A 16,471-nucleotide genomic window follows, 5' to 3' on the forward strand; every position below is an offset into this window, starting at 1 on the left:
AAAAAAATAGTAGTTTAGATCTCACACCTAGACAAAATAATTTTTGTGATAATGTGATCTGAAATGGAGGTATCTGTTAAACCCACTAGAACCAATTCAAGAAATATTTTGTTAGATTTATAAATTATAAAAATGATGAAAAATCCTGTTTCTCTATGTTAATGTAATTGTATACAGGATATTCTAGAAAAATAAGTAAAACACTTGTGTCTGGGTGCAAGCCCCACATACATGAATTTTAGGAACATTTAGAAGAGGAAAAAAAAAAATCAGTTGCTCAGAGGTTATTTTTGTTGTTGTTTAGCTGTGTCCAACTCTTTTGCAACCCTATGGACTTTTGCCCGCCAGGCTCCTCCATCCATGGAATTCTCCAGGCAAGAATACTGGAGTGGGCTGCCATTTCCTTCTCCAGGGGATCTTCCTGACCCAGGGATCAAACCCACATCTCCTACATTGGCAGATATGTTCTTTACCGTTGAGCCATCTCAGAAGCCGCAGAGGCCATTGCTGGTATATTTAAAATGTTTGCTAGCCAACATCTTGAGGAATCTTAACCTGTGTTTACTGCATAGTATTTGGGACATTTGAATTAGAGTCCTTATTGCCTCACTGATGAGGTATATGAATTTGGAAGATTTCCTAACTGTTTAACCATTAGGCATCAAGTTTCTCATCTGTGAAAAGAAGTTGCTTAGATGCTTGCTATGTTTTATTTCACTTCAAAAAGCTTTGCATCTGTTATTTTACCATATCCTGTAATAACATTTTTCCTTATTAAAAACAGACTGTCTTCATTGTAAAAACTGGAAAATACATAAAAGCACAAAGCACATTTCTACCTCTGTAAAATTATATTCATATCTATCCATATCCATTTAGTTTTTAAAAGATTGAAGTTGTTGCTGTTTAGTCACCAAATAGTGTCTGACTTTTTGCGACCCCACGGACTGTAGCCTACCAGGCTCCTTTGTTCATGGGATTTCTGAGGCAGGAATACTGGAGTGGGTTGCCTTTTCCTCCCACTGGGGACCTTCCCGACCCAGGGATCGAACCTGTGTCTCCAGCATTGTCAGGCGCATTATTTACCACTGGGCCATCAGGGATGCCCAGAAGACCAAGGACATATTGTAATATATTTCTGTAATGTTTTTCTACTTTATAATATATTGTGAATATTTATCCATCTTATAATTTATAAATGCTTAAATGGAATTATGATATATGCTTTTACAATAATTATTTTATTAATCCATTTTACTGAACACTTCATTTTGCAATTATTTTACTATATATAATGCTGTGGTGAACATTCTTAGAGATTAATATTTGTAAGATATTTGATTATATCTCTAGCACAAATTCTTAGGTATGGAATTACTTGTCTTAAATGCATTTTTAAGCAATTGAATACCTTGTTGTCAAGCTACCCCCATAGTGAATGGATATTTATTTGCAACACCTATTGATTCATTCAACAAATATTTATTTAGTGCTTATTTTATATTGGGTAAACATGAGTGAAGTATTGAGAAAAATGAATGTTTGGGAGGAGGAGAGCAGGATAGGTCTGTTTCTCTGCATTGAATGTTGTTTCATCAAAAAAATTCCTCTATTTGGTGAGTAAAAAGTGAAAAGTGAAAGTGTTAGTCACTCAGTTGTGTCTGACTCTTTGAGACCCCACAGACTGCAGTCTGCCAGGCTCCTCTATCCATGGGATTCTCCAGGCAAGAATACTGGAGTGGGTAGACATTGCTTTTTCTGGGGGATATTCCCAACCTAGAGATTGAACCTAGGACTCCAGCTTTGCGGGTAGATTCTTTATGATCTGAGCCACCAGGGAAGCCCTTGGTGAATAAAATGCAATCTTATTTTTTGTTTCTTTGCTATGAAGATCAAAACCCGTAAATAAATTACTTTGATAGCCGTTTTTGTATTGGGATTTTTTGTTGTACTGACTACCTTGCTTAGTGTCTGTATCTCTCTTTGCTGAAGGAGGAAGGTGATCTCCAATGTTAATTAGTTTTCTTTCAACTGGTTGCTAATCATACTATGTCTTGTCATCAAAATTAGAATTTTTCTTATCAACATTAGAACACTTTTCTTTCTATTATATGTTGGTGATAAACTGATCTTTCTTGTTTGTACTTTTTATTGCTCTCATTTTGTTAGTTCTGTAGTGTGTTTTAGTTGGTTTATTTCTAAAACATAATTTTTCCTACCCACTTTATTTTATGTCCATCAGTCTTCCTTCAGTCCAATCATTATTTTCCGGGGATTCTGACTCCTTTCTCTAGTTGTTTTTAAGATTTTATCACTGTGTTGGCTGTTCTACAGTTGGTCATGATATTTCTAGGCATGGATTTATTCTTATCTATCCTGCTAAGCTAAGCTATTCTTATCTATCCTGCCAGGCTTTCCTGGTGGCTCAGAGGTTAAAGCATCTGCCTGCAATGCGGGAGACCTGGGTTTGATCCTTGGGTCGGGAAGATCCCCTGGAGAAGGAAATGGCAACCCACTCCAGTACTCTTAGCTGGAGAATCCCATGGACGGAGGAGATTGGTGGGCTACAGTCCACAGGGTCACAAAGAGTTGGACACGACTGAGCTACTTCACTATCTACTATCACTACTATTCTGCTAAGCACTTCATTATGTTTTTCAGCTTTTAAGAATTAAATTCAGGTTATTACTTAATTTTATTACTTCAGATATTGCCCCTTTGCATTTTCTATTTATTTGCTTTGTTCTTTCTGGAACTCCCATTATATTTATTTTTGACCTTGTATCGCATATGTCTCTCAGTCTTTTATATTTTTCAACTCTTTATTATTCTGTCACAAATTCCTGTGAATGTCCTACCAGCTCATTAGCTCAACTGTTTCAATTTAACCTGTTTAACCTATTAGGCTTTTAATTTAAAAGCTATGTTTTTCACAATTTCTGTTTAGTTCATTTTCAAATCAATCCATTTTTCCTTTTATCACATCAATTGCTTATTTCTTATGACATTTATTTTGACTCTAATTATTTTGCTCATTCCTACATATGGTCTTTCTGGTTTTTTCTGTCATGTCTGAAATTCTTGTGGTGGTAATATTTCTTTCATAGTATCTAACGATTCTCACTGGTGATGTTTGCTTTCTCATGATACTTACAGAAAATATATGATTCATCTTTTCGTGTTTTTCTTTTTTCTCTCATTTTTGGTACCTGGTAATTTCCAGTGGTGTGTTAGTAAATGTTTAATTATAAGCTCTCTGAGAAAAGTGCTTGGGTTTGTAGCATATCCCCAGCATAGCCAATTTTAAACAACTGAAGTAGCGTCATTGAGCATGGAGGTGGGAAGAGATGTGCACACTCAGATTTTATAAGCTTATTAACTTCAACATCACTGGCAGGTTTCCTTTTTTACTATAAATTCAGCTGTCTGTTAATTTTTTGTTATATTTTACCCAGCACATGTAGAGTTTTATGATATAAGAGTTTCAGTTAGCTAACTTTACCAGGTTTCCAGGACTGGAAGCAATGCTCTACGTCCAAAATTCAGAAAGCTTAAAAATGTTTGTACGTGTTATAATTCTTGAGTTAGTGAATTTCACCATTTCTACATCTTTTATTTGATATGTTCTATCTCTTAACAGTCCACTCCCTTTCTTCTTCATTTGCCTCTTTCCCCATCTCTGTTTGCAAAACAGTCAGGCATGACTTATGACTAAATAACAACAAAATACAACAACCCATCTCTTACATTTCGGTCTCTATTGCTTTATTTCTGCTAAGTAAGCTTATCAGAGGACTTCTGTGGAAAGAATCATCTTGTTATATAAATAGTATCTTAAGAGATACGTAGCTTTTAGAGGTAGACAAACACTGATTCCTTGAAAGGAGATAGTGTATTTTCTGATGCTAATTATGTTCTCCTAGATATTTGTGGGAAGAGTGCTAGATGGTGAGATGGTAAATATTTTAGACTTTACAGGCCATATATTACCTCCACCAATTACTCAACTCTGCCACTATAGTGTGAAAGCGGCCTTAGATATATGTAAATGAATCAATGGGCTGTGTTCCAATAAAACTTTATTTACAAGCAGGTAGTGAGTTGAATTTGGTCCATGGACTACAGCTTGCGTAGCCCCGCTCTAAATGATAGTCCATGGATGTAAAGACTTGATAATATTTTAAAGTGAACATATAAACAGTTGTTAATAGAAAATTAAATTTCATTTCATTTTCTATATCAGCACTTGGAAAGATAATTACTAGTTTTAAGATATAATTACTTTTTTTCTGCACATAGTTGGAAGAATTGTTTTGGGCATAGAAGAGGCAGTGTTTTGTGTAATTAACAGTGACTTTGTATTTTAATAGTGTATATATGCTTGCAGGCTATTAGTCATTTATAATAAGTGTGAGATGTTTGAAATACAAAAATTATTTACAGACAATGAATTTGTTGTGTACCAACTCCACTTGGCAACTGCTGGACCTTAGGCTATTTTTGGAATCCATAGTTCATTTGGTTTTCCCCTGTGGATATTGCATTTCAGTGACAAACCATGGGAGCCTGGAGCTGCCCAGAACAATTTGATTTTTTCATCTGTGAAGATTCTCGAGCTTCCTGTGGTTTAGCTGGCATATCTCACATACAAAAGAATTTAAGTATTGATCTAAGCTATTAAAACACATCATAGTTACATTCTTTTATAGCAACTGCTGTGCACCAGTTTAGCCTAATGAATTCTCAAGTGTATCTCATTCATACAATTTGGCCTACTGTTCTGCTCAGAGTGGCCATTAACTTCTATAGGCATGTAGTGAGGAGGAGCTCAGTAGAGTACATGGCAAGAAATGAACATATGGGGCTTTTCCCAAAAGAAGGACCAGTGATTGAAAGCACTAAACTCCCCCAGTCATCATTCCCTCCCTTTTCAAGCTATTCATAGATACCAAGATGCTCTCACTAATTCCACTGCAGACTAATGTCAGGATAATGCCCTGGCCATTTATGCTGTTTCTATGTAATGGTGCCAGATGTTCTCTACCATGCTATCAGGAAATATAATTACCAGACTAGCTTTCTGTAATTCACCAGAATTATCATACTGAGTGTCCTTTTTCCTTTAATGTCCCTTTGTAGAACAAGAAGCTTCTGCCTTGATTTAGTGCCTTGGTCATAGGTGCTATTAATACATTTGGAATCTTTATAATGGAAACCAGGAAAGGTCAAGATGCTTGCTTTTCATAGAAAGATTATTCATTCATTAAAAATTAAAATACATTGTTCATTTCAGGTGGGTGGGCTGGATGTTATTATTTTCCACATGTCCAGTTCAGCAGAACAGAACAAAAACATTCCTGCTTGGTAACATTTCTGAGTTACCTCTTTCATACTTTCACTCCTGCAGACTCCTAATTACTAATCTCTTTGCATCAAATTTCCTGAAAATTCACAGATCTCAATATGAGAAGATAGTGAAAATACTTAGATTTATGGTAGAGAAGGAAAGAAGCTTTTTCCCTTTGATTCTTTTTTTATTCAATAAACATTTACTTGACATTAACTATACACTGAAAGCAGTGCTCTGTCCTGGTGTTGTGAGCATGAATAGAACATAACCATTTTCCCCGAAGGTCATAATATAGTATGGAGCAAACATATATACAGTTACAGTATTATAAGATACTCATCATAAAAAGTATGAACAAAGTGCTGTGAGAAGAAGGAAAAGACTAAGAGTGGCTGGGAGAACATTTTCCCATTTAATGCATTCTACGGGAAGATCCCCTGGAGGAGGAAATGGCAACTTGCTCCAGTATTTGTGTCTGGAAAATCCCATGGACAGAGGAGCCGGTCAGGCTACAGTCCATAAGGTCACAAAGAGTTGGACATGACCGAGTGACTGAACACGCACGCACACATGAGGTAGTGAAACAGTGATGGAACAACCTTTTTTTTTTTTTGGATGTAGAGTGTTTTTAAAGTCTTTATTGAATTTGTTACAATATTACTTCTGTTTTATGTTTTGGTTTTTTGGCCCCAAGACATGTGGGATCTTATCTCCCTGACCAAGGATCGAACCCACACCCCCTGCATTGGAAAGTGAAGTCTTAACCACTGGACCACTAGGAAAGTCTTGGAAAATCATATTTTAAATGCTAAAAATGAGCGTTTGGAAAATGGAAATGAAATAAAAATGCCATTTATAATAACATGAAAATATAAGAATATAAGTGTTTAAGAATAAACAGAGGTATGAAAGGACTACACATATAGAATACATGATTAAATATAAAATACTTTTCTTTGTAAATTCTTAATTTCTTTAAAATAGAATGACTTAAGCAAAGGAAAAATAATAGGAATGTGCTGTAGGGTTTATAAAATATGTGTAAATAAAATATATGATAATAATACCTTAAAGGATTAGAGGTGAAAATTGAAGCATACTATTGTAAGTTTTTAAAACTACACATGTAGAGTAGAATAATATTTGAATCTAATTTACTAAAAATTAAAAATGAAGATTGCAAACTCTTAGGACAACACTGATGAAAAAAGAAAAAGAAGTATAACTGATAACTTATTACGTAAAATAAAATGGGAAACAAAACAATACTCAATTCTTACAGAAAGGATCTTCCAGAATATTGGGGTAAAAGAATAAATACAAAACTAATGGCTTCCCAGGTGGCGCTAGTGGTAAAGAACCCACCTGCCAATGTGGGAGACATAAGAGATGTGGTTTTGATCCCCGGGAAGATTCACCTGGAGGAAGGCATTACTATCCAGTCCAGTATCCTTGCCTGGAGAATTTCATGGACAGTGGAGACTGACAGGCTACGGTCCATAGAGTCTCAGAGCTGAACCCGATTGAAACAACTTAGCACGCACACATTCAAAGCTAATTGTATGATGATGGACTTAACATTCATAATTACTTTAAGTGAAAATGGATACGTGGATCTGTTAAAAGACAAAGATTATCAGCAAGTCATCACTTCTATTCAATGTTGTTTCAGAGGCAGGACAATTAGATGGAAAAAAAAAAGGCATACTGGAAAGGAAAAAGCAAAAACTGTCTTCACTGAAGACATTTTTGTGCATAAAGCAACTCCTAAACTATCAGCAAAATGTTTACTAGATTTAGGTGGCTCAGCCAGGAAAGAATTCACCTGCAATGCAGGAGACTTGAGTTCAATCCCTGGATCAAGAAAGTCCCATGAAGAAGGGAATGGCAACCCACTCCAGTATTCTTGCTAGAAAATTCCATGGACTGAAGAGCCTGGTGGGCTATAGTCCGTGGGGTACCAAAGAGTCAGACACGACCTAGTGACTAACATACACATAAAAGTGAATTTAGCAAGCCTCTAAATATAAGGCCACTTACAAAAATTGACTTTATTTTTAGAAATGAGTGTTTAGGAAATGAAAATGAAAATGTCATTTATAATTGCATCAAAAATTTAAATATTTAAGAGTAAACTTTAAAAACATATAAGGTATATTTATATACTATAAACTACAAAACATTATCAAGATAAATTAAAGAGTACTCAAGTAAATGGAAAAATATACTATGATTGTGGTGGATGGAACACTCAACATTAAGATATCTGTTCTTCCCAATGTAGTCGATTGTTCTAATGCAATCCCAAACAAAATTTTAGAAGTTTTTCTTTTTTAATTTATTAATATTTTGAAACACTAGGCTGATTTTAAAATTAACGTGGAAATGCAGAGACCTCAACTAGTCTCCCAAATAAAAACAAAGAAAAATTTGAAGTATTTACCTAATTTTAAGACAGTAATAAATCTACAGTTTTCAAGACAGGATAATGTTGGGTTAAAGATAGATAACAATAAATGGAATGGAATGGAGTGCTGAAATAGACTTGCACTGGTACAGTCAATTGAACCAAGGCAGTAAGGCAACTCAATATGGAAAGAAAAGTCTTTTCACCAAGAATGTTTGAGCCACTGGGTATCATTAAGGAAATAAATGTGAATCTCAACATATACATCATCGCATGAATTGAAATTTATTGGAGAGGTATCACAGACCTAAAAATAATAAACAATGTCAAGCTTCATGAAGAAAATGTGCAGGAAAATCCTAATGAACTTGGGGTGGGCAAAGAACCCTGACAAAACCAAGAAAACACTAATAATTAAAGGAAAATAAATTGTAAATTTCATAAAATTATTATTCAGTGAAAAATGGCATTAATAACCTGAATATGTAAGCTACAGACTGAAAGAAAATATTCATAATACATGTAAGTAATAGTAAGCTTTTATCTGAAACAGAGAATTTCTAAAATTTCTATAAAAAGACAACTCCCTTCCCCTATCTACAGTCCCACCAAATGGACAAAGTACATGAAAAGGTGCTTCACCAAATAAGATAAATAAATGGCCAATAAATACATGAAAAAGTTGTTAACACTATTAGTCATCAGGGAAGTAAAAAATAAAACTATAATGAAATATTACTAAACACTCACTAGAATGATTAAAATTTAGAAAACTGATAACACCAATTATTGGCAAGGATGTGAAGCAACTGAATTTTTATGCATTGCTACAGTGGGTAGACAATATGTCTAACAGTTTTTAATAAGTTAAATATATCCTTATCCAATGACCCAACAATTCCTTCTTTAGATATTTTCCCCAAATAAATAAAAACGTATTTGTGCAAAAATACATGAACATAAATGTTCATGCAACATTGTTGATATCCAAAAAATAGAAACACCTCTAAAGTATAAAAGCAGAATAGATAAATGAACTGATACATTTTACTCAGCAACAAATAGAACAATTACTGATATTTATGCCAACATGGATACATTTAAAAGCATTTTGCTGATCAAAAGAAGCCCAATCAAAGAAAAAAGAAACTACATACTGTAGGATTTCTTTTCATTTGTTTAACATGTTTATGATATTGTGTTACCTTGATGCTCATTTCTTTGAACAACCATTTCATTGCTTTGTACTCAATGAATGTACCATAGTTTGTTTATTCATTGGTCTTGCTATGATTATTTGTTTTTTCCTAGTATTAGTTTTTATTATTTATTTTACCATTACAAAAGTATTCTAATGAACTGCCTTTTATATGTATCCTGGTAGCAAAACACAGGAGTGTCTCTGGAAATATGTGTAGAAATAGAATTGCTGGGTGGTAGGGTATGCAGAAGTTTATTTCATTGTGCTATTTTGCCCCTAAATTTGGTTATTCCAACTGCCAGTTGTGTATAACTATCAGCAGTGTATAAACATCCCCATCTGAGCAACTGCTTTGTAAAAACTAAACATTATCATACTTTTCAGTTTTTATCAATTTGATAGGTATAAAATAGTATCTCAATGTGGCTTAAAATTACATATATATTTATGAAAGCTTTTACAATTGTTTTTCTATGAAATGTAATCCATGTTTTATTGTCCATTCTTCTTGTGCATTCTTTGCCTTTTTATTCTTATATTTTAGGAGCTCTTTATAGATTCTGGATAAATCTTCCTCTGGTTATGTGTCTGTCAAATATCTTTTCTGAATTTATGGCCTACTTTTTTACCCTGTCACATTTTTTCATAAACAGACATGATTCATTTTAAGTAGTCAGTTTTGTCAACAGTTTCTGTTATAAGTTAGCAACTTACATATTTTTTAAAAATTTTATTTCAATTGGAGGATAATTACTGTACAGTAGTGTGATGGTTTCTGCTATACATCAACCTGAATCAGCCACAGGTATATATATATGCCCTCCCTCTGGAACCTCCCTCCCAACATATTATTTATGATGTATTTTTCAGACATTCAACTACATTTCCTTCCATGTTATTTAAAGTTTGGCCTTTCTTGAACAACTTTATCCATCTGGAATTGTGTTTTGTATACAATGTGAGGTAGAGATTGTCAAGAACTTTTAACAGTCTAAGATGTTACTCTACCTGCAAGCTAACACGGTAGCCTACCAGAGTTTTATAGATGCTGGGGTAGAAGAAGACTCGGGCAATTCCTGAGTCAGGTGGAAAGTTCTTTACTACTCACATTAATAGCAGGAGCTACAGTGTCGGAATTCATGCCAGTTTCTCAAACCCAGTTCCCACAGGGTGACTCAAGGAAGGTCAGATGACTACCGCGCATACAGTGAGTTGTGTTACAGAAGAGGGTTACCCAAATCTCTTGTAGTAGGAGGTTAGCATGCTTGACCTTTAACCCAGAGGGGCACCTTGTCTATATTATATTGGATAATAAATAGTAATAAAACCTGCATTATACTCCAGAGAGTGGCATCTTTCCCTTCCAAGGCTGTTTTTTCTATAACTATCCTTGAGAACATAGTCCGGAATAAAGACAGCCAGCACCTCTGCCTATAAGACTTGCACAAATAGGAGAAGCAACTGTCTCTTAGCAAAGGGTGTATGTCCTTTCTCCCCTTGCACCAATATTCATGACCAATTGTCTCTGCATGGTTTAATGCACAGTTTAATCTTTCCCCAGGTATTGTTAATATAACCAGGTTTAAACGTTTACGTTAACATAACATTATCTGTTTGATTCCCTGTATGTGAGCATCTGTTTCTGGGCTCTCTGATCTATTAATCAGACTTCCCTGGTAGCTCAGCTGGTAAAGAATCCACCTGCAATGCAGGAGACCCTGGTTCGATTCCTGGGTTGGGAAGATCCCCTGGAGAAGGGTTATGCTGCCCATTCCATTATTCTTGGGCTTCCCTGGTTGGCTCAGCTAACAAAGAATCAGCCCACAATATAGGCAACCGCCACTCCATTCCTGGGTTGGGAAGATCCGCTGGAGAAGGGAACAACTACCCACTCCAGTGATCTGGTCTGGAGAATTCCATGGACTGTACAGTCAGTCCATGGGGTTGCAAAGAGACGAGACTGAGACTTTCACTTTCTTTCCCTGGTGGCTCAGATGCTAAAGAAGCTGCCTATAATGCAGGAGGCCCTGGTTCCATCTCTGGGTCAGCTAAATCCCCCAGAGAAGAGAATGGCTAACCACTCCTGTATTATTGCCTGGAGAATTCCATGGACAGAAGAGCCTGGTGGGCTACAGTCCATGGGGCCACAAAGAGTCAGACATGAATGAGCAACTATCTCAGCATCAATACCTTGTAGCTTTACATACTACAGCTTTATATTAAATCTTATTGTCTGGTAGAGCAATTTTCTCCCCAACCCCCCAAAATATCTGCCTTGTTCTTCAGATGTCTTATATATTCTACTCCTTCCATTTTTCTTTGTATTTAAAAAATCTACATACATTCTAATGTAAAAAATATATATGTGTATATATATTTGCAATTCTGACCTTCTGGAATTATTTTGCTTGTTCCAGAGTTTTGTTTGAAACTTCTTGTAGTAAATGTTATGCAGGTGTTTCCAGTGTGACTACCCATCACAGATCAGTTCCAAGCTTTGGCTTCTTGCCTGCTGCCCTTTAAAAGCTAAAGTTTTGATCTTAAGACATCAGCAGATGGTCTGAGCACAAGTGACAGGTTCAGCTCATTTACTTCTCTGCATGGATCCTTTCACTTTGTTTTCAGTCTCTCAGAATTTTTCTTACCATTTTTTTTTTTTTTGAGCAGCTCAGCTATGCATTTTAAAAGATATTTTGTCTCTTTCATCTAACCTTTTTAGCAATTTTGCACTGAAAGCTGTTTTCAGCCTATCTAGCCATTCATATTGCCTGACACAGAAGTCTCTGTCAATAGTGGTTTTAAAATTGTTTAATCTCACAGAATTGTATCTTTTGCATAATAAATATTCAATAAAGTATGTTTAGTTGAACTGAATAAGATTTCAGTTGGATTTTTCTGATGCTGCCTCATCATTTCCAAATAACCTAGTACCTAATTTGGCATTTCCACCATTAGATTATTATCCTCTCCTTGAAACTTTACAAAGTTAAAAATATTTACAACATACAGAAAATAATATACTTGAAATCTTTTCTTACAACCATGACTAAACATGTGTTAATATAGTATCTTCTTTACTCTCTGGTTATATGGTTAGATAACAAAGCTATTTATATTATTTTATATACTTCAAAATTTTATACTACTAATGATATTGATACTTTTTTGAAAGCTGCTTTTTCCCCATTCAGCATCAGCATCATTTATCTATACTGATACCCTAAGCTCTGATTCAATTACTCCAAGTCCTGTCTGTAATTTTATTATAAATTAAATTTTATTTGAGTGTGTACTCAGTTGCTTTAGTCCTGTCTGACTCTTTGCGACTGCATGGACTATAGCCTACCAGGTTCTTCTGTCCATGGGATTATCTAGGTAAAAAAACTGGAGTGGGTTGTCTTTTCCTTCTCCAGGGGATCTTCCGGACCCAGGTACTGAACCAGAGTCTCCTGCCTCTTCTGCATTGCAGGCAGATTCTCTACTGCTGAACCACTGGGAAAGCCCTAAATTTTATTTAATATCCCTTAATTCTACAATAAATATTCTTATATATATCTTCTTGAGCATATATTTGATATTTTTAAGAATTAGATGCCTAGAATTGAAAAGTGCTATGTGATAAGATGTACTTAACTTTGACCCCATGGACTATAGCCTGCCAGGCTCCTCTGTCCATGGGATTCTCCAGGCAAGACTACTGCAGCAGGTAGCCATTCATTTCTCCAGGGGAATCTTCCTGACCCAAGGATCTAACCTGGGTCTCCTGCATTGCAGGCAGATTCTTTACCAACTGAGCCACCAGAAAAGCCCAGAAATGAAAGTGCTCTGTGATAGGATGTAATTAACTTTAACATATTAGGTATATTCAATTTCTTATATCTAGTCTTTATGATTGTGATAACATCCATCATTATAGATGATAAGACCTTTTTTTTACCCTATTTTATTTAATATTTGAAATTTGTGAAAAGTACCTAGCACTGGTCTGAAAAGGATTATGCCAAATATATGTTGTGCATGACACCTTGTGTATAATTCAAATTATACTAAAGTTTATAGCTATTAAATAATGAATGATTAGGTGAGTTAGCAATTCATGCCCCCCTTTTTTTCTGTAGGTATTTATGAGCCTCCATTTATTGTACTACTGCAGTGAACCAACCTTGGATGTGAAAATTGCCTTTTGTCAGGTGTGTGTTCCTTACAGGTAAAACAAGGTACAGTATATTCCCTTGTATTTCCATTTTGCCATTCCATCTTGCACGTTTCACACTAAAGTGTAGAATTAAAAGTAGCCTAGGGAGTAGAGTTGGATGCCTAGATTTTTTCCCCCCAGTTCATTTATCTTAGAATAGGAATGAAGATAATTCCTTTTTTTTAAAGATAATTCTTTTTAATGATTGTAAATATTGTACTTAATCACTGTAGAAAGTGATTACTATATTTGACATCATTAATGTCTTTTTCAAATCCTTAAAGTGCAGTTTAAATAATCCAAATAGCTGAAATAGATGATATTATTTTTCATCCAAGTACTAATGAGCCCCAAGTACAGTCTCTTCAGTACTCAAATATCACAGCATGTAGGTAGTGCTTAGTTTGGGCTTCCCAGGTGGCGCTAGTGGTAAAGAATCCACCTGCCAATGCAGATGAAGCAAGAGACAGGGTTTTGGTTCCTGAGTTGGGAAGATCCCCTAGAGAAGGGAATGGCAACCCATTCCAGTATTCTTGCCTGGAGAATTCCATGGAAAGAGGAGCCCCGGTGGGCTACAGTCCACGGGGCCGCAAAGAGTCAGACACAGCTGAGCACACACACTGTCCTCAGCTTGTTTTTCAGTGCCCTGTTCTAGCCAGCAGCTGGGAAACAATAAGACCAGCAGCAATGATGACAAATAAAGGTATCTCTAGTGAGAAGGTAGTGTACATGGACAATAGAAGGGTCTGCACTCTTGTATTCATACAAATGATAGCCTTAAGAAAAAGTCTACCTGAGGCACTGGTACCCAGTCTGTTTAGGTCATTCTGACTTAAGTCTGTGGTCTTTGTATCATTAATAGAGCTCAGTTTTACCCTAGGAATTGTTATGTGGCTGGTAAATTTTATAGTATCTCTAATCATACTCCAAGCAGAGAGCACTTCCATTTTTTCTGTAATGATTTTTGCTGTATTTTCTCATTGAGATGGGTTGTATACACAGAATGACATATGTCCCTTGAAATGAGGTTTAAAAAACAACTCAAAATAATATTATTTTAATATAGTATTTTCTAATTCTAGAAGTAACATGCTTATTATAGAAGATATAGGAAAGTACAAAGGAAACAAAACATTGGTAAATCTACTCTCTACACTGAGAGTAGTTAGAATTTCTATGGAAAAATAAAATGTATTATGTTCTATGAATAGGATTTTCTGATCTATTTTATTTCCCTGGCCTCTAAATTGTTGTGGTGCCAAAAATTTCCAGGCTTTCAGATAATTTCTCTAATAAGAACTCTGGATCTGCAGTGAAATAGGTCAGAAAGAGAAAAAACAATACAGTGTATCTATCTATCTATCTATCTATCTATCTATCTATCTATCTATCTATGGAATTTAGAGAGACAGTAATGACGATCCTATATGCGAGGCAGCAAAAGAGACACAGATGTAAAGAACAGACTTTTGGACTCTGTGGGAGATGAGGGTGGGATGATTTGAGAGAATAGCATTGAAACATGTATATTATCATATGTAAAACATGACCAACGCAAGTTCCATGCATGAAGCTGAGCACTCAGCTGGTGGTCTAGGACAACCCAGGGGGATGGGGTTTGGAGGGAGGTGGGAGAGGGGTTCAGGATGGTTGGACACATGTGTACCCATGACTGATTCATGTCGATGTATGGCAAAAACCACCACAATCTTGTAAAGTACTTATCCTCCTTTAATTAAAATTAAAAAAAAAGAACTCGATCTGAACAGCCTGGGTTAGAAATTCTGAATCTGCCACTTACTTAGCCATTTACTTGTGAGCTTGGGCAAGTTAGTTAGCCTTACTGTGCCTTGGTTAATTAGTAAAAAGGGAAAAGGTAGTAGGTTTATGAGAATCAAGTGAGTTGATACTTGCAGAGCACTGAGAATATGTTTTTGTTAAGTAGCTAACTAAGTCACTAAGTTCATGTTCTCTCTTATGGGGCTCTCATTTGAGTCCTAGTGTTTTAAATATTATCGATACCGTGAATACTCCCCAATTACACCTCTAGCAAAACCTTTCCCTGAAACCCAGCTCACATACCCAATTGCTTGTTCTACATCTCAGCTTAGATGTCTAATAGATGTAGCAAATGATACATATACCAAACCAAATCTTTGACCTTCCCTTCAAAATTGCTCTGCTCTAATTCAGTAAATGCTAAAACCCTCTTTCCAGTTGCTTATAACAAAATCTTCAGAATCATCTTTTGGACGACACTTTGCATCCAATCTGTCAGCAAATTCTGGCTCCCCTTTAAAAGTATATCTAGAATCTCACCAATTTCTCCATTACCATTCTGATCCATTCTGATGGTAAGACTAGAGAGCTCTTCAAGAAAATTAGAGATACATTTCATGCAATGATAGGCTCAATAAAGGACAGAAATGGTATGGACCTAACAGAAACAGAAGATATTAAGAAGAGGTTGCAAGAATACACAGAAGAACTATACAAAAAGATCTTCATGACCCAGATAATCACAATGGTGTGATCGCTCACCTAGAGCCAGACATCCTGGAATGCAAAGTCAAGTGGGCCTTAGGAAGCATCACAATGAACAAAGCTAGTGGAGGTGATGGAATTCCAGTTGAGCTATTTCAAATCCTCAAAGATGATGCTGTGAAAGTGCTGCACTCAATATGCCAGCAAATGTGGAAAACTCAGCAGTGGCCACAGGACTGGAAAAGGTCAGTTTTCATTCCAATCCCAAAGAAAGGGAATCCCAAAGAATGCTCAAACTACCGCACAATTGCAGTCATCTCACATGCTAGTAAAGTAATGCTCAAAATTCTCCAAGCCAGGCTTCAGCAATATGTGAACCATGAACATTCAGATGTTCAAGCTGGTTTTAGAAAAGGCAGAGGAAGCAGAGATCAAATTGCCAGCATCCGCTGGATCATCGAAAAAGCAAGAGAGTTCCAGAAAAACATCTATTTCTGCTTTATTGACTATGCCAAAGCCTTTGACTGTGTGGATCACAGCAAAGTGTGGAAAATTCTTCAAGTGATGGGAACACCAGGCCCCCTGACCTGCCTCTTGAGAAACCTGTATGCAGGTCAGGAAGAAACAGTTAGAACTGGACATGGAACAACAGACTGGTTCCAAATAGGAAAAGGAGTACGTCAAGGCTGTATACTGTCACCCTGCTTATTTAACTTATATGCAGAGTACATCATGAGAAACGCTGGTCTGGAAGAAGCACAAGCTGGAATCAAGATTGCCGGGAGAAATATAATTACCCTCAGATATACAGATGACACCACCCTTATGGCAGAA

At 35.9% G+C, this 16,471-nt stretch overlaps 1 protein-coding gene across 9 annotated transcripts in view; it reads left to right on the top strand.

Annotated features, from left to right (window-relative positions):
• MAPK10 (mitogen-activated protein kinase 10) overlaps positions 1-16,471 on the top strand; it is a 589,148-nt gene that overhangs the window by 404,570 nt on the left and 168,107 nt on the right. For 7 of the 9 annotated variants that reach the window (XM_020902101.2, XM_020902102.2, XM_020902105.2 and 4 more), the window contains one exon: positions 13,077-13,148. The exons of 1 other annotated variant lie outside the window; for it this stretch is intronic. In XM_020902101.2, the coding sequence (XP_020757760.1) occupies positions 13,077-13,148 (72 nt within the window). Of the gene's footprint in view, positions 1-13,076; positions 13,176-16,471 lie in introns of all 9 variants that reach the window. One more of the 9 variants, XM_070458190.1, reaches the window with a different exon arrangement.

This window comes from Odocoileus virginianus, chromosome 29, assembly GCF_023699985.2.
Source record: "Odocoileus virginianus isolate 20LAN1187 ecotype Illinois chromosome 29, Ovbor_1.2, whole genome shotgun sequence".
Classification (NCBI taxonomy): Eukaryota; Metazoa; Chordata; class Mammalia; order Artiodactyla; family Cervidae; genus Odocoileus; species Odocoileus virginianus.